At 36.1% G+C, this 23680-nt stretch overlaps 1 protein-coding gene across 19 annotated transcripts in view; it reads right to left on the reverse strand.

Annotated features, from left to right (window-relative positions):
- Positions 1–23680, reverse strand: part of MYEF2 (myelin expression factor 2) — a 42775-nt gene that overhangs the window by 7116 nt on the left and 11979 nt on the right. For 2 of the 19 annotated variants that reach the window (XM_089309441.1, XM_089309444.1), the window contains exons 1-13: positions 23251–23388; positions 18199–18390; positions 17398–17551; positions 16879–16928; positions 16690–16753; positions 14658–14801; positions 9232–9333; positions 7251–7301; positions 6897–6965; positions 6498–6596; positions 6155–6226; positions 4253–4461; positions 4122–4173 (exon numbers count right to left, since the gene is read on the reverse strand). In XM_089309441.1, coding sequence (XP_089165567.1) covers positions 4122–4173; positions 4253–4461; positions 6155–6226; positions 6498–6596; positions 6897–6965; positions 7251–7301; positions 9232–9333; positions 14658–14801; positions 16690–16753; positions 16879–16928; positions 17398–17551; positions 18199–18390; positions 23251–23373 — 1381 coding nt within the window. In that variant the 5' untranslated portion in view covers positions 23374–23388. Of the gene's footprint in view, positions 1–2485; positions 2762–4121; positions 4174–4252; positions 4462–6154; positions 6227–6497; positions 6597–6896; positions 6966–7250; positions 7302–9231; positions 9334–14657; positions 14802–16689; positions 16754–16878; positions 16929–17397; positions 17552–18198; positions 18391–23250; positions 23389–23442; positions 23451–23680 lie in introns of those variants that run through there. The other 17 variants (XR_016217570.1, XR_016217572.1, XR_016217571.1 and 14 more) reach the window with 17 other exon arrangements.

The following is a 23680-nucleotide window of genomic DNA, read 5'->3' on the forward strand; positions in this document are numbered from 1 at the left end:
ATAGCAGGAAGAAATGAGAATAGTCTTTCTTTCCACTGCTGTTCTAAGGTGTTATAGCTTGCATCTTACTCAGCCAGAGGCCGGAATATGGCTGAGGTACGTAGAAACACGGGAGCAAGTTTGAAAGACTATGTCTATTTGACCCCCCGTTAACATATGCTGAACAAATGTGGGTTCCACCTCAGTATAAGTCAGTAAATTTATTTATACTCAGCCTTCTTGAAAATGCATGTCACTGAGAAATTACATAAGGTGGGATAAAAACATTTATTTTACTGTAAAAATGATGTGTCTTACCAGCCTGGGGTCAAAACACAACCTTGTGGGGTTTACTGTATTTAGAACAAAGAACTGGAAAATACTTATTTTTCATCTTGCTATATCTGGGGATATCTGAAAACATTTTTTTCCTGAATAATAAAGACTGAGAAAATGTTGTATTGAGGGTACTATAATCCATAACATAACATTTTCTCAGCCTTTCTCATTGCTTCATCAAGGACAGTTAATCATTGGAGACATTTTCTAAGCTACCAATGAGGTTATTTACAGGCAGATACTATTTAGGGGAAATGCATGGAGTACCAACAGACTCCTAACTAACAGAATATAGTTATTCATCTTGGGTTTGGGGGCTGGGGTGGCGATTGTCTTGTACTGCCAAAGAGCTCATTACTAGCTTGTGGCAAGTTAAAAAAAAAAAATCTCATTACTTTCTTTTTTCTTTTTGACAGGCAGAGTTAGACAGTGAGAGAGAGACAGAAAGAAAGGCCTTCCTTCCATTGGTTCACCCCCCAAATGGCCGCCACGGCCAGAGCTACGCCGATCCAAAGCCAGGAGCCAGGTGCTTCCTCCTGGTCTCCCATGCGGGTGCAGGGCCCAAGCACTTGGGCCATCCTCCACCACACTCCCGGGCCACAGCAGAGAGCTGGACTGGAAGAGGAGCAACCAGGACAGAATCAGTGCCCCAACCGGGACTAGAACCCGGAGTGCTGGCGCCGCAGGCAAAGGATTAGCCTAGTGAGTCGCGGCGCCGGCCATCCTTTTTCATTTAAAATCCTAAGACTGGGGGCCAGCGCTGTGGCACAGCGGGTTAAAGCCCTAGCCTGAAGCACCAGCATCCCATGTGGGCGCCGATTCTAGTCCTGGCTGTTCCTCTTCCGATCCAGCTCTCTGCTATGGCCTAGGAAAGCAGTAGAAGATGGCCCAAGTCCTTGGGTCCCTGCACCCACATGGGAGACCCGGAAGAAGCTCCTGGCTCCTGGCTTCAGATCAGCACAGCTCTGGCTGTTGCGGCCATCTGGGGAGAGAACCAGCAGATGGAAGACCTCTCTCTCTCTGTTTCTACCTCTCTCTGTAATTCTGTTTCAAATAAATTTAAAAAAAAAATCTTTAAAAAAATAAAATAAAATTCTAAGACTGATAAATTGACCCATTAATGAAGCGATATGGTGGGGAAATGGCTGGTTCAGTTCATTCCAGCAAGGTGATTTCCAGCTGTGTACATTTACCAACACTCTTTCTCACTTGGTGTATATCACTAAGCACCTAATACGTGGTTCATAGGATTTATGGCTGACCATGAATGGATGCCCATCACTCATTCTGTAGCTCTGCCTACCCCTACAAAGGCTACTGATGCCTCAAAACAAGTTTTACTGTTTTGTTTTCTCTTAATGGTAACTATTTACTAGCTGACTTGTTTTCAACTTTTTTTTTTTTATAAAAAAGAATACAAAGTTTCCCTTCCTTGAATTTTAGATTAGTGCAAAATAAAGGCCGACCAACAAAGAGTGCCAACACAACATTCTGGACAGAGTCACATTGTATGTTCATTAAGAACAGTAGTATCTGACTCTATTCACCTTCATAATTCTATTGACTAGTGGAATATCAAAAATATGGTGTTTTTAGATTTAATGAATGAGTAAATAACCAAGTAAATGAAGATCTGTTCAGAATGCTGAACTTACAAACATTTCATAAACTCTTACTATCTGCAGAGAGGCAATGGAAGGTGCTAGGACAAAAGATGACAGTTCTTGTCCTCAAGAGCTTCCATCTAGGACAGAAGAAAATGTGAACAAAAAATTACAGCATGATGAAAACCACCACAGAGTTATGCATAAGGACTATGAGAACTTAGAAGATAATAATAGCTCTCATAGTGGCCACAGAGGCTATTTCTGTAGGAGATCATTAAAATTACCTCTTCCATGATCATAAAAATTAAAAACATAAACCAAATACTCCTAATTCTCTATTATTCTACCAGGCTGAATGTACCACTTTTATCATTGTATGTTACCTAAGTAGCTTACAATGTGATTACAGTCTCTGGAATTCTGTGCAATAGCAGAAAAATACTAGCAGGAAATCAGTTACTTTGTACAAAAAAATATCACACCAGTTCTCCCATTATTGGAGGGGAGGGAGCGAAAACTTATCAATTAAGATATTTTATGGGGTCGGCGCCGTGGCTCACTTGGCTAATCCTCCGCCTGCGGCGCCAGCATCCCATATGGGCGCTGGGTTCTAGTCCTGGTTGCTCCTCTTCCAGTCCAGCTCTCTGCTGTGGCCCGGGAAGGCAGTGGAGGATGGCCCAGGTGCTTGGGCCCTGCACCCGCATGGGAGACCAGGAAGAAGCACCTGGCTCCTGGCTTCAGATCGGCAGCGTGCCAGCCGTAGTGGCCATCTGGGGAGTGAACCAACGAAAGGAGGACTTTTCTCTCTCTCTCTCTCTCTCACTGTCTAACTCTGCCTGTCAAAAAAAAAAAAAAAAAAGATATTTTATAACAAAATAAGCATAGTACTGCAAGAGGCTCTCTTTTAAATGTAATAAACCTAAATCATCTACAGATCTTAGGTTTGAAATAGGTAATCTACAGGAGTGAAATCAATATTTTGAGATTCAATGATTGTTTATAGCCCTTGTCTTGGCAGTTGAGGAACAGTGTTTTTTTCTTCATACTATTTGTTGAGCTCTTTACTTAGTGTATGGTTAATCTTATGAATATAAAGTAAACTGAAAATAGATCTTTGTAAAAATTAAGAATGGGAACAGGAGAGGGAAGAGAGAAGAGGGTAGGAATGTGAGCTGAGGGAGGGTAGGGTAGGAAGTATCATTATGTTCCTGAATCTGTATATAGGAAATACAAGAAATCTGCATACCTTAAATAAAATTGTTTAGAAAGCTAATAAACACATTAAAGTTTTATAGGTAGTATGATAGCTAAGAATAGTTTATAAAAGAATTAAAAGTATCATCAGGATGTAGCCATGCCCTGGGTATGCCTGGTAATGAATTCTATGCTACCTGATAAACTTCCTGTATTATGTAGACAATACAGAGTGTGCAGAATGGGTCTCCACCTATTTATGCCGTATCAATTGGATGTCAACATCTCAGTGGCTGGCAATCTACTGCAGTATACTATAAACAAGGGTGTAAAATATAACATGTATTGGCCGGCACCGCAGCTCACTAGACTAATCTTCCGCCTGCGGCGCCAGCACCCTGGGTTCTAGTCCAGGTCGGGGCGCCAGATTCTGTCCCAGTTGCTCCTCTTTCAGTCCAGCTCTCTGCTGTGGCCCGGGAAGGCAGTGGAGGATGGCCCAGGTCCTTGGGCCCTGCACCCGCATGGGAGACCAGGAGGAAGCACCTGGCTCCTGGCTTTGGATCGGCACAGCACCGGCCATAGTGGCCATTTCGGGGGTGAACCAACGGAAGGAAGACCTTTCTCTCTGTCTCTCTCACTGTCTAACTCTGCCTGTCAAAAATATATATATATATATTTATATATTTATTGTGTATTAATGTTGCTCTAAAGAAAAAAATCCTCTCAATGCAAACCATTTAAAATCAAATAATAAAACAAGTGCTTTCTTTATTGATAGGAAACAGCAATAAGCAACCTTATTTTTAGTAGTAATATATACTGCTCAAGGCCAGAAGACAGCAAAATCACTCATTTGTTTGAAGTGAAATTAGAAACTGGAACACTCTCCAAACTATGCAGGAACAGGCATCCGGACAGGCAAAAGACTAAACACAGTGTAGTTTAAAATTAGTTTTCCTCCGTAATCAATATTAACATATCTACGATCATTGGTATACTTACCACACTGACTGAATTTCTCTTTTAGTTTCTGCCAAGTCAAGTCAAAAGGTAGCTAGAATGAAAAGAGGTGTTAGTAACATATATACAAGAAATAGAAGAATTTTAAGTATCCTTTACAATTATTTGCTTACATTTCTGACAAAAATCTGGTTGCCTTTGGAGCCTATTCTGTCTCTCATTCCGCTTCCCATTGGGCCCGATAAAAATCCTCGATCCACATCGATGCTCCTTTCCAGTAGAGCTCCTATACCTGGTCCCATTCTATCAAAGCTGGAGCTCATCCGGTCTAGTCCCATCCCCATTCCTCCAGTCACACTGCTCATGCCACCCATTCCACCACCTGGATTTTCAAGAAGGCAAGGATTCGGGAGTTTTGTATTTTTATTTTGAAGAAGGAGTAAGAAGAGAAGGAAAGAAAGGAAAGAGGAAGGAGAGAACCATTTTGAGAAAGAAGGGGAGAGAAAAATTAATTTATATAATTAGATAATAATAGAACTATTTTCATACAAACAATATAACAATTTTCCAAGGAACAGAATTTAATTTGGTATACATTTAATTAGTTGAAAATTTTAATTCTAAGCACTATATAAATCTCTATAAATTATAAAATACATCATAAAAAGCTCTATCTTTGATAAATGGGGTATGATATAAAATATATCATATAAATTATTTAAATTCTCTGGAATCACTTCATCTATTAATTTGTAGTAGTTTTCATTCTTATTTTCCAAAACACCAAGTATAGTAATTGCAAGAACAAAGATATGTGGAGCTAAATTCAAATTATTGCAACTCTAGAACACATTGCTCTCTTCATGCTCTCCTACACATTCCTTTCCTAGCTTACCTTTCACCTCAGTTTTATAATCTCTGTTTCCCATAAAATTTCACCTTTTATATCAAGTCATTTTTCAGTAATAGTAGGAAAACATGACATTTAATCGCAAACAGAATTCATGGAGGGAGGAAATATCATTCCTTCTTAGCCAAAGCTTGAAAATTTAGCTTCTAGCTCATACCTACATTCTTATATAATGACTCTGTCTCCCTTAATTATTGCAATTATTGCATTCTTAAAATGTACCCCCCTTTTGTTTGTTTCCACACATGGAAACTCTTAAAATTAATGTTACCTTCAAACTGACTTTCTATGAAAAGCAAATATGAAATTAGGGAAACAGAAGTATAAATGCTGAGATAAGAGGAAGTTAGGAAAGTTAAATTAACAGAAATATTCCAAATCTCAAAGATGATGAAATAAGGAACAAAGTAGGGGGTAAGGTACCATGAAAGTAGATGCCTTCAGCTGACAGGATTTTAGGATTTACTCTTAGAATAATTCAAGTAGGATGCATTTCCTACTTGCAAAATTTCATCAACTAAAGGAAGTCAATAAAATATGAAAAGCTTACAGAGACATGGCCCAGTAAACAGAGGTCAAAAACTAAGGTCTGTGTTAAGGCTTATGGTGTTAAAGCCTAAAGTGTGGGAGCAGAAACAGACAGGAGAGATTCAGCATTCCCCAGTATCAGGTTTAACAGGAAAGGCTTAAGAGAAGAGGAAATAAGCACCTCTTTCAAACTTAATCCTGGACCTCAGGAGTTCTCTAAAAATGTTATGCCTGTATCTACCAGAACACACAAAATATTCCAGATAAGATAGTCACTAATAGCTGTTACAGAAACTATGTAAGGAAAACAATGTTGGTGCTACAGCAAAAGTCATTCCTGACACACTATCAGAGAAATCCTCAGATTCATTGGTTGGAAAAGCTTCTTAGATGGGAAGATAGTTAACACACACGGTAATGTTAGTTTAGAAACATCAATGAAGGTAAAATTCAAACAGTTAATTTAGAAATATCAAACAGGCTTATTAGTTCAATGGTTGTCAAAAGTTTCTCAAATTGCAACAAGACACATTAACAAATAAGAATAAAGCATTACTATACTACAATAACTACTCTTAAAAAGTCTTTGCAAGCACTCAAATATTACTGAATAAATTCTAGTAAAATTTAAACCTACTTATTCCAGATCCTACTGGACCCATGTTAGAAGCTCCTATTCTTCCTGCAAACCCTCCAATCATTGCACTGCCTAAACAAGGAGGGAAAAATAATATACTAATTAATTTAAATTACCATACTTTATAATTCCCAAGGTACTATACTCTCCGAAGAAGTACAATAACTGAAAAGCATACAGTATTCTGGAAATAGGATTCAAACACACAAAATACTAAAGAGATAGTACATTAATATCCCTAAAGTTTTCTTCAGGTAATATGTAATAATAACCAAAAACTGAGAACAAATTTTGAAAAATATAACCTGCAAAAAGAAAAGGAGAAGCATGCAGCCAGCCCTACCAAGTCTACCAAAGGAATCTCCAAAGCCTCGATTTATTCCAATATCACCACGTCCAAAATCTCGCTCCATGCTACTAGTCATCGCGCCACGGTACAGTTCTGAAAAGATTGTGCAACAAATTAACCCTTCTCAAGTACATCAATGCATAGTAAGCCATTCAGGAATATATCTATACTAATCTGAAAAGACAGCAAAAGTAATAAATAAAAAATAGTCTTTGATTTACCCAACTCACCTCACACGCCAAATGCACCATCCCCATTCCCACAATGCCTGTCCTTATCCCCTAGTGCCCATATGCCTTCCTTGGTCACCCATTCCTAAGTGAAGGGGAAAAAAGTTAAATAATAGGCAAAACTAGACATAGTGTACATGTTCCACTGTATACATTTACTTACCTCCCATTCGGCCAACTCCTCCAAATCCTCCCATGCTATTCATTGCTTCTAGACCACCAAACCCAATTCCTATGAAATAAAGATTAATTTTTGAGATTTACATGTCAGTTATACAGTTGAACATTTTGAAAATGTTAAATCTCACTAGTAAGCTCTTCATTCATCCTACCTTGCGCAGCTACTTCTTAAGGCGTCACCTTTCTTTAAGTATGTACCAGGCTCAATTTCTGTTAGCAGTCATTAGGACATGAGCCAACAATAAACCATGACTTTTTTCCTTGGGATTCTCAACACAGTTTCTAGTTTATTAAAAGACGTGATGAGTACATACAAAAAACAAATGCTTATACATACCTCCTCCAATTCTATTCATGCCTCCAAAACCTGGACCATCCATTCCCATACCTCAAACAAAATACACAGTATGTACTTTCAGTAAATCTTATTTTTATGACTAAAGAATGACACAACTCATAATAGCAAAATAGATACCATTGGTCTAGCCAGAATGGAACACTAGAGAAAAAAACAGGTATAGGAGGGATGGTTTAAAGCACTATGCCATAGCAGCTGTCAAACCATGAGTCCTCAAAAAAGGCTTCTTTCAACATATATTAGACAAGAAAGCAAAATTCACGAGTCACACCTACAACATTCAGCTAACAGAATACCTAGGATGAGGTAATCAATTTTTTTTCAGGACAGACACAGAAATATCACTACAGTAGATTCAGAAATCAAATCAGAAAGTAAGAACCTCTCTAACCATGATAGCTAAGAGAATAGTAAAAAATTCAGTATAAATAGTATGTGTTTATGAAAAGTGAGGGATATGACAGCCTCAGAGTAAGGGAGAAAATTATTTTGATTGTAATGATATCTGTAACCACATAATAATCCAAAATGTTACTAAAGCATCTCAACAAAAATAGGAACCTGGTATCATCAATTAAATTAAAACAGTAATTCTCAAATATAGTCTGAGAATCCTTTAAGGTCTAATAGGTCAAAATTACTTCAGTCATCAAATACTACTAACAAATTATTTGACTATTTTACTCTCACCTCATTCTTTAATGAGTATAAGGTATACTTTGCTAGAGATTATGTCTTGTATGATATTACAACAAACAGAATGCAGATGCATATGTAACAGCATGGCTATCTTGTGTTAAGCCAAACATTAAAGAGATGTATAAGAAGGAAAAAAAATACCACTCTTCTCGCAAATTATCAGAAAATAGTTTATTTTCTTAAAAATTATACTTAACTAACACATATTCTGTTCATTATTTTTTAAATAAATATGAAAATATTTCTTATCTACCTAGTGCCCTAAGTTTTCATTTATAGTACAGTAAATACCGACAAGTAGAACCACATAAAAAATAGTACTCTGGAGTCCCTAGCAAATGTTAAGAGAATAAAACAGTCCTCACACCCAAAGGTTTAAAACCCATTCTCCAAAGAGAAACTACTAATTAGTCTTCTGAGCAGCCAAATAGCTCCCTGAAAAGCTACCTTCCCAACTAGCTGTACAAATTGAAGTCGCCTATGACACATGGCAGCATTCCAACCATTCTACAAATACTTTATACCCATGATATACAAGCCACTGTGTTGAACATTCTTCTTTTGCCTTAAAGACACCTCAAAATCCACAGAGCTCAAAGGCTAACAACAACACAGCTGGCCCCAGAAGAATCCTCCTGACCTTTGCCTACCCTCTTTCTTGTTAGCTACTCTTAAGGTTTCAGACTTTATAAAGAAATGATATCATAAGTACCTAACTATAAAAATGTTATGTGAAATAAGCCAAGCACAGAAAGACAGGTATCACATGATCTTAGTCCTCTGTGGAGTCCAAAAAATATGTGATCTCAAAGAAATTAAAAGGAAAATAGTGATTACCAGAGGCTGAGGAGGGAAAAGGAGAGGAGGCAACACGGAAAAAAATTGATTATTATAGAGTACTAGGTTATAGCTAAATAGAAGAAAGAAGCTCTGGAGTTTGCAAAATAAGGTAACTATAGAAAATGTTAAGGTACTGCATATTTCTCTATAAAAACTATAAAACAGGTGTTCGGATGTTTTCACCATATAGAAATGTTAAATATTTGAGGAAATTAAGTATTTTATTCTAATTGGATATTATACAACATGTACATGTATCAAGACATCACATTGTACAATTTATTATGTACAATGTTATGTCTTAAAATTTTATAAAGATTTACATAGAATCACTTAAGCATTATTACAGACTGGCAAATGTAAGCTTTACTATCTATGAAACATATGATTTAAAAGGAAATAAGAAAGTTAAAATACTCACCACTGGGACCTAAATTTCCCATGACACCACCTATGTTCAACTGGCTGGCACTAATAGGCTGTCCCCCTGGACCAAGTCCCATTCCAATGCCTCCAAGACCACCTAAAACATAAGTAAGAATATTATTCCCAAGATCCAGGCATGATTAACTAAGACTAAAGCTTAAAAAAAACTATAATCCTATAGCAGTTTCTCTAAAAATTTGCAAATAAGAGCCCCGGTTCTTGTTTTCATCTAGAAAGCAGCAAACAAAAGTGTGAACAACACACCATTTACTTATGTGAATGTTCTGGGAAGCAGGTTTTCATCTTAAATCCAACTTACAGGCATACTCAAAGAACTAGCCAAATACCAAGAGGATTTTGAATTTCTAACATATAGCATTAAAACTTGTATGCATATATGAAAATGGGCATCTTGCCCAAATATGTAGAATCACTTAAAATCTTACTATTACTTTAAGATCATTCAAATCAAACTAAAGACTCAGCAACCATGAAAGCATAACACTGAATAAAACAGATAACATATTACCTAATTTTGTCACTGACATAAATATTTGTTTTGTATAGCACCTTCACTTTAGGTTTTCACATCTATTATCCATAGATAAGGAAATTTTAAAGACCTTAAGTTACTGGCACAATGCCATTTAGCTAGGACTAGAACTTAAATCTTCTGTCTTTAAATTCAGCATTCTTTTCCTGTGTTTCTTAAACTAATTAACACGGTTGAAAACAAACTTTTAGAAATTAAGTTGATGATCTTAAAAAGTAAAATTAACATCTGAATGGGGATTGTTTTATTCTACTAAATCTGAATATGGTTTTTAAGTTCTTACTAGCCAAAGCAGCAACTGAGTCTTAGGGGCTGAGAAAACCATATACTCTTAATTTTTTTAAAAGATTTATTTATTTATTTGAGTTACACAGAGAGAGGAGAGGCAAAGAGAGAGGTCTTCCATATGCTGGTTCACTCCCCAGTTGGCACAACGGCCAGAGCTGCTCCGATCCAAAGCCAAGAGCCAGGAGCTTCTTCCGGGTCTCCCACGCTGGTGCAGGGGCCCAAGGACTTGGGCCATCTTCTACTGCTTTCCCAGGCCATAACAGAGAGCTGGATCCGAAGTGGAGCAGCCAGGTCTCAAACCAGTGCCCATATGGGATGCCAGCACTTCAGGCCAGGGCTTTAACCCACTGTACCACAACAGGGGCCCCATATACTCTAATTTTTAAAAAGAGATTTGAGGGGATGGCACTGTGGCTCAACGGGTTAAGCTCTGGCCTGAAGCGCCGGCATCCCATATGGGCACCGGTTTGAGACCTGGCTGCTCCACTTCAGATCCAGCTTTCTGCTATGGCCTGGGAAAGCAGTAGAAGATGGTCCAAGTGTTTGGGCCCCGGCACCAGCGTGGGAGCCCCGGAAGAAGCTCCTGGCTCCTGGCTTCAATCAGTGTAGCTCTGGCCATTGTGGCCAATTGGGGAGTGAACCAGTGGATAGAAGACCTCTTTCTCTCTGCCTCTCCTCTCTCTGTGTAACTCTGACTTTCAAATAAATAAATAAATCTTTAAAAAGTAAAAATGAAAGAAACTTTTTGGACCCGCAACCTTAAAAAAAATGAGTTGAGAGTATGCTGTATTAAATTGTAATGATCACTACAAAGGAAATATCTTTGTCCCACCTGTCCTGAAACAGTACACCCAGAAGCATTAGCAACATGACCATCACCAATGCTTATACATATACCAAGCTCTCTTATTTTCACCTCTGATACCATTTTTCACTAAGAAGAATGAGAAATCCTTTAAGGCAGGCCTAATCCAATGCCTTTGCACAAAAAAAAAAAACCAGAATGGATCTCAAAAATACCATTTTTATCAAAAAGAATATCAAAGGCATGGGGAATGAGGAGGCTATATTTGCCAAGTTATAGTAACTTGTACAAAGGAAAAGAGGAAGCAGGGGCAAGAGGCCAAGGAGTGGGGAGGGGGGAGGGGGCAGTGGCACGAATAATGATTAACTTAAATGATTCTGTCAAAGTCCAAGAGTTTATATTATATCTCAGTATGGAGTATAAAACTATGTAAATCTCTAAAAGAACAGATGAATACAGAAGTATGAGCATTAATAAGGATAGGTATTTTATTTAAATAAACAGAAGAGCATTAATAGTGGAAAAGAAAACTCAAAAGTCTTTGCATAAAGGTGAGATCTTGAAAGACGATATCCTGACGAGGACAATTTAGGAGCGGAAATGCTTTTTATTAAAGGGAAATGTTCAAAGACGTGGCCAAGAGCTTTCCAGAATTTATTTTTAAAACTTGAATTTTCATTGTCAGTCTGTGGACACTATGGGAAACGGTGACTTGATCAGCATAGCCCTGACTGTTAATGAACAACTTAATACATTATCCCTCTTAGTAGTTTTTTTGTCTGCTCTACTTAATATGACTGGTTTAATTCTGTAATTAATACACAGTTATTCTTAAGTGTTAAAAATTAACTGAAATGTGATCCCTGTTAAACATAAGAGTGGGAATAAGAGAGGGAAGAGATGTATAATTTGGGACATGCTCAAGCTGACTTGCCCCAAATGGTAGAGTTAGAAACATACCAGGGGATTCCAATTCAATCCCATCAAGGTGGCATGTACCAATGCCATCTCACTATTCCAAGTGATCAATTTCAGTTCACAATTGATCATAATGAAAGGACTAAGAGTCAAAGGGAGCACATAAACAAGTCTAGTACCTGCTAACACTAACCGATAGAATAAATAAAGGGGAGAGTGATCCAACATGGGAAGTGAGATATTCAGCAGACTCATAGAATGGCAGATGTCCTAAATAGCACTCTGGCCTCAGAATCAGCCCTAAAGGCATTCGGATCTGGCTGAAAAGCCCATGAGAGTATTTCAGGCATGGAAAGCCAAGACACTCTGGCAAAAAGATCTCTGTGAGTGAGATCCCAGTGGAAAGAACAGGTCTTCAAAGAAGGAGGTACCTTTCTCTGAAGGGAGGAGAGAACCTCCACTTTGACTATGACCTTGTCTAAACAAGATAAGAGTCGGAGAACTCAGAGGGCTTCCATAGCCTTGGAAACTCATGACTGGAGCATAGGGAGATTACTGATGCCATAGACAGGAGTGTCAATTGGTAAAGTCAACAACAGGAGTCACTGTGCACTTACTCCTCATGTAGGATCTCTGTCCTTAATGTGCTGTACGTTGAGGCTTAATGCTATAACGAGTACTCAAACAGTATATTTCACTTTGTGTTTCTATGGGGGTGCAAACTGTTGAAATCTTTACTTAATGCATACTAAACTGATCTTCTGTAAAAAAAAAAAAAAAAAAAAAAGAAAGAAATTATCAATTCCCAACTTGACTCTCACTGGGATTAAACATGACAATAGGTCTGATCTGATTTCATCATCATTTAAAAAATCATCTATTATTTTTCACTTTATGTTTCTGTGTGGGAGCAAACTGTTGAAATCCTTACTTAACGTATACTAAGCTGATCTTCTGTATATTAAGATAATCGAAAATGAATCTTGATGTAAATGGAAGGGGAGAGGGAGTGGGAAAGGGGAGGGTTGTGGGTGGGAGGGATGGTATGGGGGGGAAGCCATTGTAATCCATAAGTCGTACTTTGGAAATTTATATTCATTAAATAAAAGTTAAAAAAAAAAACTTGAATTTTCAGGTTGTGAAAATCCAATAAATGGTAATCAAACTCTATAGTAAAGATGCACACTGAAGACAAAAATATGAAAATCATCTACATGAAGAACACAGATTACTATAAAGAAAGAATAGTTCAACAGATAGCTAACTTAATAGTGCCAATAGAATTCAGAAGACGAGGGAGTATTTTCAAAAGGCTGGGAGACAATAACCATTAATCTTACTCTATAAAAATAAGTGAAACTATCTTTGAAGACATCTACAAACAAACCAAATTGAGAGAAATTAAAAATGGATCCTCTTTTAAAATTAAAAACAGCTTCTAAAATATATGTTTCAGAGAGACAAAATTACTGCCAGGGACAGTGAAAGCATAAGAGACAAGAAAACAGTAAATAATAAAAGTGTCTAATCTGTGGTATTGAAAAAAATGTAGAAAGAAAACACTGAGCAATAATAGCACATAATTTAGTATGCAAGTGATAAGAATCAAAGCATTCGAAGGTCACTCTGTAGAAGAATGATATTAATAATATTAATTTTAAGCTTTATAGACATTAAAATAACCAATAAAAATGAAAGGTATGAGAAGAAAGTTTTTAAAACATGGAAAATGGAACACAAAAGATCATGAAAATTAATCCAAATGAATAAGTGTGAATACATTAAACTCTTTTGACTTCCTGCAAAAGATTGTCAAACTGATTTTTCAAAAAATCTAATCCCAGCTATAACACTTTTTATAAAAGACTCAAGAAGGGCCAGTGTTGTGGCGTAGTGGGTGAGGCCCTGCCGGTTCGAGACCCAGCTGCTCCACTTCCGATCCAGCTCTTTGCTATGGCCTGAGAAAACAGCAGAAGATGGCCCAGGTCTTTGTGGCCCTGCACCCCTGTGGGAGATCCAGAAGCTCCTGGCTCCTGGCTTAGGATCGGCGCAGCTCTGGCCCTTGCAGCCACTTGGGGAGTGAACCAGTGGATGGAAAACCTCTCTCGGGCCAGTGCCGCAGCTCACTAAGCTAATCCTCCGCCTGCGGCACCGGCACCCAGGGTTCTAGTCCCAGTTGGGGGGCTGGATTCTGTCCCAGTTGCTCCTCTTCTAGACCAGCTCCCTGCTGTGGCCCGGCAGGGCAGTGGAGGATGGCCCAAGTGCTTGGGCCCTGCACCCGCATGGGAGACCAGGGGAAGCACCTGGCTCCTGGCTTCGGATCCTCGCAGCGCGCTGGCTGCAATGCACCTGCATAGCAGCCACCTGGGGGGTGAACCAACGGAAAAAGGAAGACCTTTTTCTCTCTGTCTCTCTCTCTCACTGTCTAACTCTGCCTGTCAAAAAAATAAAAAATAAAATAAATAAATAAATAAATAAAAAAGTCTCTCTGCCTCTGTAAATCTGCCTTTCAAATAAATAAATACATCTTTAAAAAAAAGGACTCTGGATAAAATTTTTAAAAAGGAAAACAGTATCATACTAATTAATAAAATAAAGTTCTACTTACATTAATATTAGACAAAAGAATCACTCTATAATGATACCATTTTTGGTTCACTAGGAAAATCTATCAATTTTAATTTTAGATGCATCTATAAGTCAGCTTCTAAATATTTAAAGAAAAGAAAAAACAGACAAATCTACCATTCTAATGAGACTTTACCATGTACACTTTTCAGTAATTGACAGCATAAGCAGACAACTTAAATGATTAACTAACTTGATTTAATGGACATATATAGAACTCTGCACTCACCAAGCACACCTGCAATAGTTAAAAATATGTGCCATATGGTAGGGCCATCCATAATGCAAGTCCAAATAAATTCCAAAGAATCACAATCATATAGATCATATTCTCTGACCACACTGAAGTTAGAAATTAATAAGAAAAAAAATCCTGTATTTGGAAATTCAAAAGTTATATTTTCAAATAATACATGGCTGAAGAAAAATCATAATGGCCGTTTTTAAATAAAACTAAACCAAAATATATCCTATAGAAAAACCTGTGTACAGTGGCTTAATTTATAGTCATAATTGCTCATATTAGAAAAGAGAGGCTGTGAATTACTGAAGTAAACATTTAACTAAAGAGGACAAAAACAAGAGACTAAACCCAAATAAACAGAAAGTACTAAGTAAAGCTAAGAGCACAAGCCGAACAAACAGGAACCAAATTCAGTTCTTTGAACGAATTAATAAAAATGATAAATCTCAAGCAAAATTGGCCAAGAAAAAAAGAGAAATTGAAAGCCTTTGTATTATATATTTTTTTTAAAAAAAGAACTATAGATATAGCAGAAATTTAACAGACTGACAATTTTATGCCAGTAAGTATGAAAATAATCAACACCAGAAAAATCCTTAGAAAAATAGAAATTTATCAAAATCAACTCAAGAAACAATAGAAAATATGATCAATGGGTAAAAACTCTTTGCAAAACAGTATGAACCAGATGGTTTCACAACTTCTAATAAACATTAAGAGTATGACAATTCTAACAGAAAAAGAACAGGTACTCTCTAATTCAATACTGTTTCTAGAAACTAAAAATTAGAATAATGTAAAAAACAGAAGAAAAGTGTACAGAATGTGGGCTTCACATTAAAAATGAAAAGAAACTCTACAGCTATATCTATCAACATAAATGAATCTCCAAAACAATTTTAACCAAATAACAGTATGTTATATAATAATTAATAGAATATGATGTCACTCACATCAAATCTTTATGCATATGCAAATGGGCACTCAAATTATTAAAATTTAAATGATAAAAACTACATTAATAATAGTTTCTTTTAACTGCAGGTGTATAAGATAAAGGGGAATCACAACTATCTGCAAAATTTCACTTGTTCTAAAGCAAGATTTTCAAACAGAATTTAGCATATGATAGGTAAATGGATAATTTTATTTTTGTCTAGACACTTAAATATTTTATGATACAAAAATTTTAATAATAACCAGAGAGGGTACTGTGAAATAAGAATAACAGCTAATATTTGAGTACTTATTTTATGCCAGAACTGTTCCAAGTCCTTTACTTCGTATAATTTTCATGTTAGCCCTATGAAGTAGGTGCTACAGTATTATCCATATTTTTTAGATAAGGAATTGAGACAAAGACATTAAGTATATTACACTGCTATTTTACAATCCTTTGAAAACCAATTTAGTAATACTAAATACGTCTATCTTTAGAATCTGTAAATCTTCAGGATAACTTAAGAAATTACCAAAAATATGCAAAAGATTTGTATGTAAAAAGGCACATGTTATTCCATTGGTTATTAAAAGAAATAAAAGTTAAAACTCCTAAAATACGTAACAGTGAAATAGTTATGGAGCATCTGTATGACAAAGCATTACATTCTCAATAAGTATATTTGCAAAGAATTTTCAACATGAACAAATGCTTATAGTCTAATGTTACACAAAATAATACAGACTTATTTATATGATAGTTGTCAGGTACTTAAAATATACATAGAAGACTAGAAGAAAATACACAAAAATATTATAATGGTAGTTACGCATGGGTGGTGAAATTACTAGGGAATTTCTTTCCTTCAAGTATAGGATCTTACTAAATATTTTAGTATGTATTGCTTAAAAAATAAAGGGGAAAACTACCTCCCCCTGCCAAATATGACACATAACATTATCTTCTCAGTCCTCTTAATCAGCAGTACCAAACTATCTCTGTTAACTCCACACTAACTCCAAACTATGTGCAACAAAAGAACAGTCTGTGTTGTTTCTAATAATAACTTTAACTTACGTGGTAATTGTGGTGTTTTACTATCATGTGAACGGTAGTCTTCATGAGGGACAGACTTGTCATCCTAATTGCAAAAAAGTTTATTATATGGTTAATACATTACAAAAAAAACACTGTAATGTGGAAAGTAGAAAAGAGCCAATCAAAGTTTTGAAGAAGTTGGAGTGCTGAATGATACACGGAACTCACCATTTTCACATGCATAGGTCTATCAAATAAAAATTGCCCATTGAACATAGCTGTTGGTTCAGTCAAGGAAAACCAGTTTAGATGACTATAAAATTATATTTGAACACAAACTAACTTGTGATAATCCTAAAGCCCTACTATAACTAATATCTTTAACACTTACTTGTACTAATCTCTTCCATATACTCAAATAAATTATATTCTTTTAATTCAACTACTGAATAAACAAGCCTACAAGTAAAGCAATTGCATTAATTGATATACAATGGATTATATAACTGTTCAAAGCAGGTATAAATACAATTAGTTGTGGCAGAATAATAACACAGAAGAGTTCATACCAGCCCTGTAGAATATAGCTAATTCAAGTTTTAAGAGTGACTTTAGTACTTGGACACAGTTAAGGTTTTATGTACTGGAGACTAAAGTCTAACATACATTTCTAAACCAGGCAACCTTAAATTCATGAACTTCTTTCTCCAACCTCATTAAATAATGCTAAAATGTAAATCAGGATACAAATTGCTTGAACTGCTTCAATTGCTTGCTCAAAAGTGACAGTGCCCATTCCTCTGCTCTTGCCATCTTTGTCTTCTTTAATATCTGCCCGCTTTACCGTTCCAGCTATGCTGAACACTTCCTTTAGCTTCTTCCAACCAACTTTGAAGTCAAGCTTAATATAAAATTATACAAAGTTACACTACAGCCCTTTGCACATACAGAAATACAAAACAATCTTTTCTAAACTCTCAAAACTGTAAGAACTGTAATTTTTGTCCAACAGCATATCAATGGTGATCAAATAAAAGACATCTTAAGTTGTTTAAAATCAGTTAAGCTACATCTATGTTCATTGTTCCTTATCCTTACTTAAATTCTCCAAATCATCTCTCAACTAATCCATCCTGTATTATACATTTGAAGCTTGCACATCTATTTTTTCCAAGATAAAATCAGATTTTAGAAAAGCATTATTGATTTTACTGACTTTCAAAAGCTTAGAAAAAAATGGTAAACCAACTACAACATGCATGTTCACAAATATCAAAACTGCAAGAACAAAATCCATTTACTAATATTAACAAACATTCACACAATTAAAAATTTCAAGAACTACTCAAATGTTTATAAATCCTTAGCTCTCTGATTAAAAGTCCTAAGTAGTTGTATTTAGACTAACCTCATGTAAAGATATAAATTGGGTATGAGCTTACAGTAATTACTATTTCACAAAATGTTCTATAAACTTATAACCCATTCATTCTGATAGTTAGAATTAAGTATCTGAATGACAAATTTTAGACTAAAGCTTAAACTTACATTAGCAACAAAAATTGTGGAACCAAGTCTACCAGCCTGCAAATTACTGATAACCTCAGGAGGAATATTTGGATTATTGAGAATGGAAGGTGGTAAATTCATCAACCCCGATCCCATATCTGAGACATGTCCTCCTGGAAATGATCCTCCTGTTCGTTGCAACGCCCTACGAGCATTTTCTCCGTCAGGATCCTATAACACATATCGAACGTTAAATGCCACTAAATACATCAGTAAATCTACACAATTAAAATAACAACTTCAAATTCTATAGTAGCTATCCCATCTGGCTCATATCATTAACCCTCCTGAAGAGTGAGCTTTTTTCCTCATCCAAGAATTGAGTCCCATAAAAAACCTGTGGATAGGATAAACAAAAGATTTCAGTCTCCAGGGATGTCAGTTAAATACCTCCTTCCAATCACTAAAGTCACTTAAGAACTTGAAATTAGTTTAATTTTTCCGTCATGCTAGTATACAAGTATGGCACATACACATAAATACATGTAACTCAAAGAGAAGCAAAGTACTTACTGTGACACTTTTCTTCCAAAAATGCAGTAATGGTACATTCTCACCACTGGATGCCCCAGGGAATGCCAAATTCAGAGTAATTCAACACTTTTCAATAGTGGCATAGACTGTTACAAAACCCAGAAATAACTGCGCTACAGTGGGGCTTATTAAAATCTGTAAATTTTATTCCTGGACAAAATACAATTATCTGCCTTCGAACCTCTTATCTTCCTCAACAATGATTATGATCTGAGATGGGGGCAGGAGAGAGGAAAAGGAAGGCTAAGTGTCCAAGTGAAGAATGATATTAAACATTGTGTTTTTTTTTTAATTTCATTGATTTTATAAGATAAATATCCTACCTTTAAACAAAACAAAAGAAAAAAAAAGTTCCAACACACTTCTCATTCATCGCACTAGGTGGAAAGCAAAAAACAAAAACAAAGAACCACATAAATATGTGGGTAGCCTATCATCCGCAATGCTAAACAATCATGCTGAAGGTTAACATCAGCTCTACCCTGCTGGCCTCAGTCTGTGAATACCACCAAAAAGAAAGTTGAATGACTTTATAAATTTTCTAGGACAACTGACAGAATAGAAGATAAAAAGGTAAATGCAAGAATAAATCTATTCTGGCTTCCAACCATTTTATCACCATGAAGAAACAAAAAGGATGACAAATTGAAGAAATTTTATCAAATAATGCTAAAAAAAACATTTAAGTTAATAATAAATGGTTCAGATATGATGATTCAAAAACTTGTACCAAAAATCCAAATTTTAGGATAGTGGTTACCTATGGAGAAAGGAAGATAACAGAGTATGGAAGATGTTTCTTGAATTAAGATAGGCTGTTTGTGCCCAACATTAATAAATCACACTGCTAATTTTAATGTCTTTTCTATATTTGATATATATATACAGCTATAATGTATACAATGTGTAAAACAATTTATTAAGTAAATGATTTCTATGCTTTTCTGCTTGCTGCTAAGCTGCCAGTCACTGAGTACTATTGCTATTAGAGGGCCTATACTCCATTTCTAACCGCTACTAATCCCCATTTAATTAAATGAAAAAATCTAATTCTAAAGTCTGTTAAGGAACATAGGAAATATACTTTCCTTAGACTTCTATCTCAGTTCTAAATATTCACTCCAACCAGAATCAGATATTCCCAGATAAGAGACTATCTTTAGTGATACTAATCTAAAAAAGTTAATTAAATAACTCCCTCACCATTTAGCAAGGCCAAATATAACCATTTTTTTCTCCTTAAAAAGTTAAAAATGGAAGCATCCTGTATCAACCTGGATCACATAACTCTATTCTGGGATCTTGGAAATATTACTGAGATCTAAAATGTGCTAACATTTAAAGGATCACAATATCATGGCTTTGGCCTTCAGCATCTTATAAACTTTTCTTTAATGTTAAAAATAAGACAATGGGAAGCTATAATACTTTTCGCTTGAAGAGAAAAAGAAAAAAATTAAAAATTCTAATCCTTAAAATAAGCATTTTGGGAGTCGGTGCTGTGGTGTAGTGGGCTAAGCTTCCGCCTGCAGTGTCGGAATCCCATGTGGATGCTGGTTTGTGTTCAGGCTGCTCCTCTTCTAATCTAGCTCTCTGCTATGGCCTGGGAAAGCAGTGGAAGATGGGCCCCTGCACCCATATGGGAGACCCAGAAGAAACTCCTGGCTCCTGCCTTCGGATAAGTCCAGCTTCAGCCTTGAGGCCATTTGGGTATTGAACCAGTGGATGAAAGATCTCATCTCTCAGATAAATAAAATGTTTTTTTTTAATTTTAAAAAACTATATATACATATATAGTTTCTTTAAAAAAATAAGCATTTTGGAGGGTTCTAACTTGAGAGAAATTATTTTGGATGTCAATATATTTCTGAAGCACTTGTCCTGGCTTATGCATAAATGTCACCAAATAAATGGCTAATGCAAACTACAAAAGTCTAATCATTCTTCACCAATTCTTCATATCCCTGTCAAAATTTAAAGAAAAAAATATCAATCTGGATCAAGTAGGACTAGAGGGATTTGGAAGCTAACTCCAATCAAAGACTGGAAAACATGTTTATGTTGGTGCTATGGCCTTTAATTTCAAGCTATCACCCAATGACTGTTGGACAGGAATAAGAATCATTATAGCTACCATTAAAAATTCTAATCTACATAATTACAATCTACAAAATTCTAATCTAATTCTAAAACTACATAATTACAAAAATTTGAGCACTGTGCTAAATAGGCATTATATAATAAAAATATCACAAGTAAAATAAATAGCTATTAAATGGCTTACAGAGATTTATTCTTTGAGTTCTTATAATACTTAGATTCTAGTATTAGCTCCATTTTAATAATAAGGAAATAAAACAGGTGAAGTAATTTTTCCTGGGTCACACAGTTTATCTGATGTCAGAGCCTCAGTCCCTTACATGTTACTCATTTAATTTTCATTTAAAAACCCTAACAGGTAAGTATTATCAGTAGTACTAAGGTTTAAGATATTAAATAACATTCCCAGTCACACAGCTACAGTGATGGATGGGGACTCATACTCACTATTTTATTATTCTTTTTTTTTTTTTTTTTTTTTTGACAGGCAGAGTGGACAGTGAGAGAGAGAGAGACAGAGAGAAAAAGGTCTTCCTTTACCATTGGTTCACCCTCCAATGGCCGCTGCAGCCAGCACACCGTGCTGATCCGATGGCAGGAGCCAGGTGCTTCTCCTGGTCTCCCATGCGGGTGCAGGGCCCAAGCACTTGGGCCATCCGCCACTGCACTCTCAGGCCACAGCAGAGAGCTGGACTGGAAGAGGGGCAACGGGGACAGAATCTGGTGCCCCAACCGGGACTAGAACCCAGGGTGCCGGTGCCGCAGGCGGAGGATTAGCCTACTGAGCCGCGGCGCCGGCCTCACTACTTTATTATTAAACGTCAAGTCTGACGGACATACTACTCTACAACCAAGGATTAACATCAGAGTTAGTAGAAAATCTTAAGGGTCCCAAAGTTACACTGTCTACCCTTTTAACGTATATGTTAACAATGATATGTGCACAACTGATCTGTAATCGAACTACTACAATAAGGTTAATAACATAAAATATAGGAATCCTTGAGAATTATTTCTAATCATCCCAAAAGCCAGTTATAACTAGCTGAAAATAGTTCTTTTACATACAACGGGTCTTCAAGAACTTCCTAGGTGGGGCCGGTGCTGCAGTGCAGTGAGTTAACGCCCAGGCCTGAAGCGCCAGCATCCCATATGGCCGCCAGATCGAGACCTGGCTGCTCCATTTCCGATCCAGCTCTCTGCTATGGCCTGGGATAGCAGTAGAAGATGGCTCAAGTCTTTGGACCCCTGTACCAGCATGGGAGACCGGGAAGAAGCTCCTGGCTTTGGATTGGTGCAGCTCTGGCCATCGCGGCCAACTGGGGAGTGAACCATCGGCTGGAAGACCTGTCTCTCTCTCTCTCCTCTCTCCTCTCGCTATGTAACTCTGACTCAAATAAATAAATATTAAAAAAAAAAAAAAACAAAAAAAAAAAACAAAAAAAAAAAAACCTTCCTAGGAGGAGATCAGTTTAGTCTAGCAGCTAAAATGCATGCATCTCACAAAGGAGTATCTGGGTTCAATTCCTGGCTGCAGCTCCTGATTACAGCCTCTTGCTAATACAGATCCCAGGAGACAGTAGTGATGGCTCAAGTAACTGGATTTCTGCCACCCAGCTGAGGAAGCCTGGATTATGGTCTGGCTTTGGCCCTCACCCAGTCAAGGGGGTCATTTTGGGGCATAAACAAAAGGAGAGGAGGACTCTCTCTCTCTCTCTCTCTCAAATAAACAACAAAATTCTTTTAAAGTTCATGGAAAATAAGTACTATGAAAAAAACATGGATTTCAAAAGTTTCTGTACCAAAATAAACCTATTATTAATTCCATTTTCTCACAAACTCTCTGAAGTATCCTCATATCTCCATATCATACTTTTGTCAACCTATTTATACTGCTACAATTCCATACAAAGAATTTTAGTGATTTCCAAGTATTAGTTGTAGATTTTGTTGATAATTATAATTTTTCTTAAATTTTAATCTGGTGTTGTTTACAAGTTAATTAAAGTGAGTATCAGTTTTATTCAAATCCATATGGTATTTGCATTAAGCAACCTTTAATTATCAACTATGGGAATCTCTACTATTTCTCAAATTAACACAATATAAAATTTGAAAATGTATATACCAAATAGTCAGCAACTGAAGTTTGACCCGATATCATATTTTTTTAAATCATGCAACTTTGTTTACAACAACTTAAAATAAAATAAATAAGGATAACTGATTAAGGGCAAATAGAAGGTCATGTGCAAGTAAAACTATCATCAATATTCAGTGCTTTAAAAGCATCTATATTTAAAGTAAGTTGTAGTCAAACAAATACATTCCCAAAATGAAAATCCAAAGTATGTTATTATAGTCAAATACGTAAATTCCAAATATAAGAAATCTTACCTCTTTGATATTTAGAGGTCTTCCACTAAGATCATATTTATTCATAGTTTCTAGTGCTTTCTTTACAAATTCTTCATCTTTGAATTCAACAACACTTAATGAGGAAAAATGCACAGAAAACATTTATGTACTAAGATTATTTTACAATCATAAGTTTAATTTGACTTAAGATAGTTCAAAAAAAAATCTTACCCACAACCCTATATCCAGGTAGATTTGTCAATACATGCAAAAGAAAAAAGATTTTAGATCAGTAGATGAAGTTAATATATAGTCTAACATCTGTCATTGAAAGTATTCAATATTATAAGTACTTTTCATCTTTTATACCTCCAGAACATAACAGGCAAGTGACCAAAAACATTTTTGTAATTTTTTAAGTTCATCTTTTTAAGACAGTATAATGTAGCATGTAACAAGCTTGGAGCAC

Source organism: Oryctolagus cuniculus, chromosome 12 (assembly GCF_051225735.1).
Source record: "Oryctolagus cuniculus isolate XC-2025 breed Fujian yellow rabbit chromosome 12, ASM5122573v1, whole genome shotgun sequence".
NCBI lineage: Eukaryota > Metazoa > Chordata > Mammalia > Lagomorpha > Leporidae > Oryctolagus > Oryctolagus cuniculus.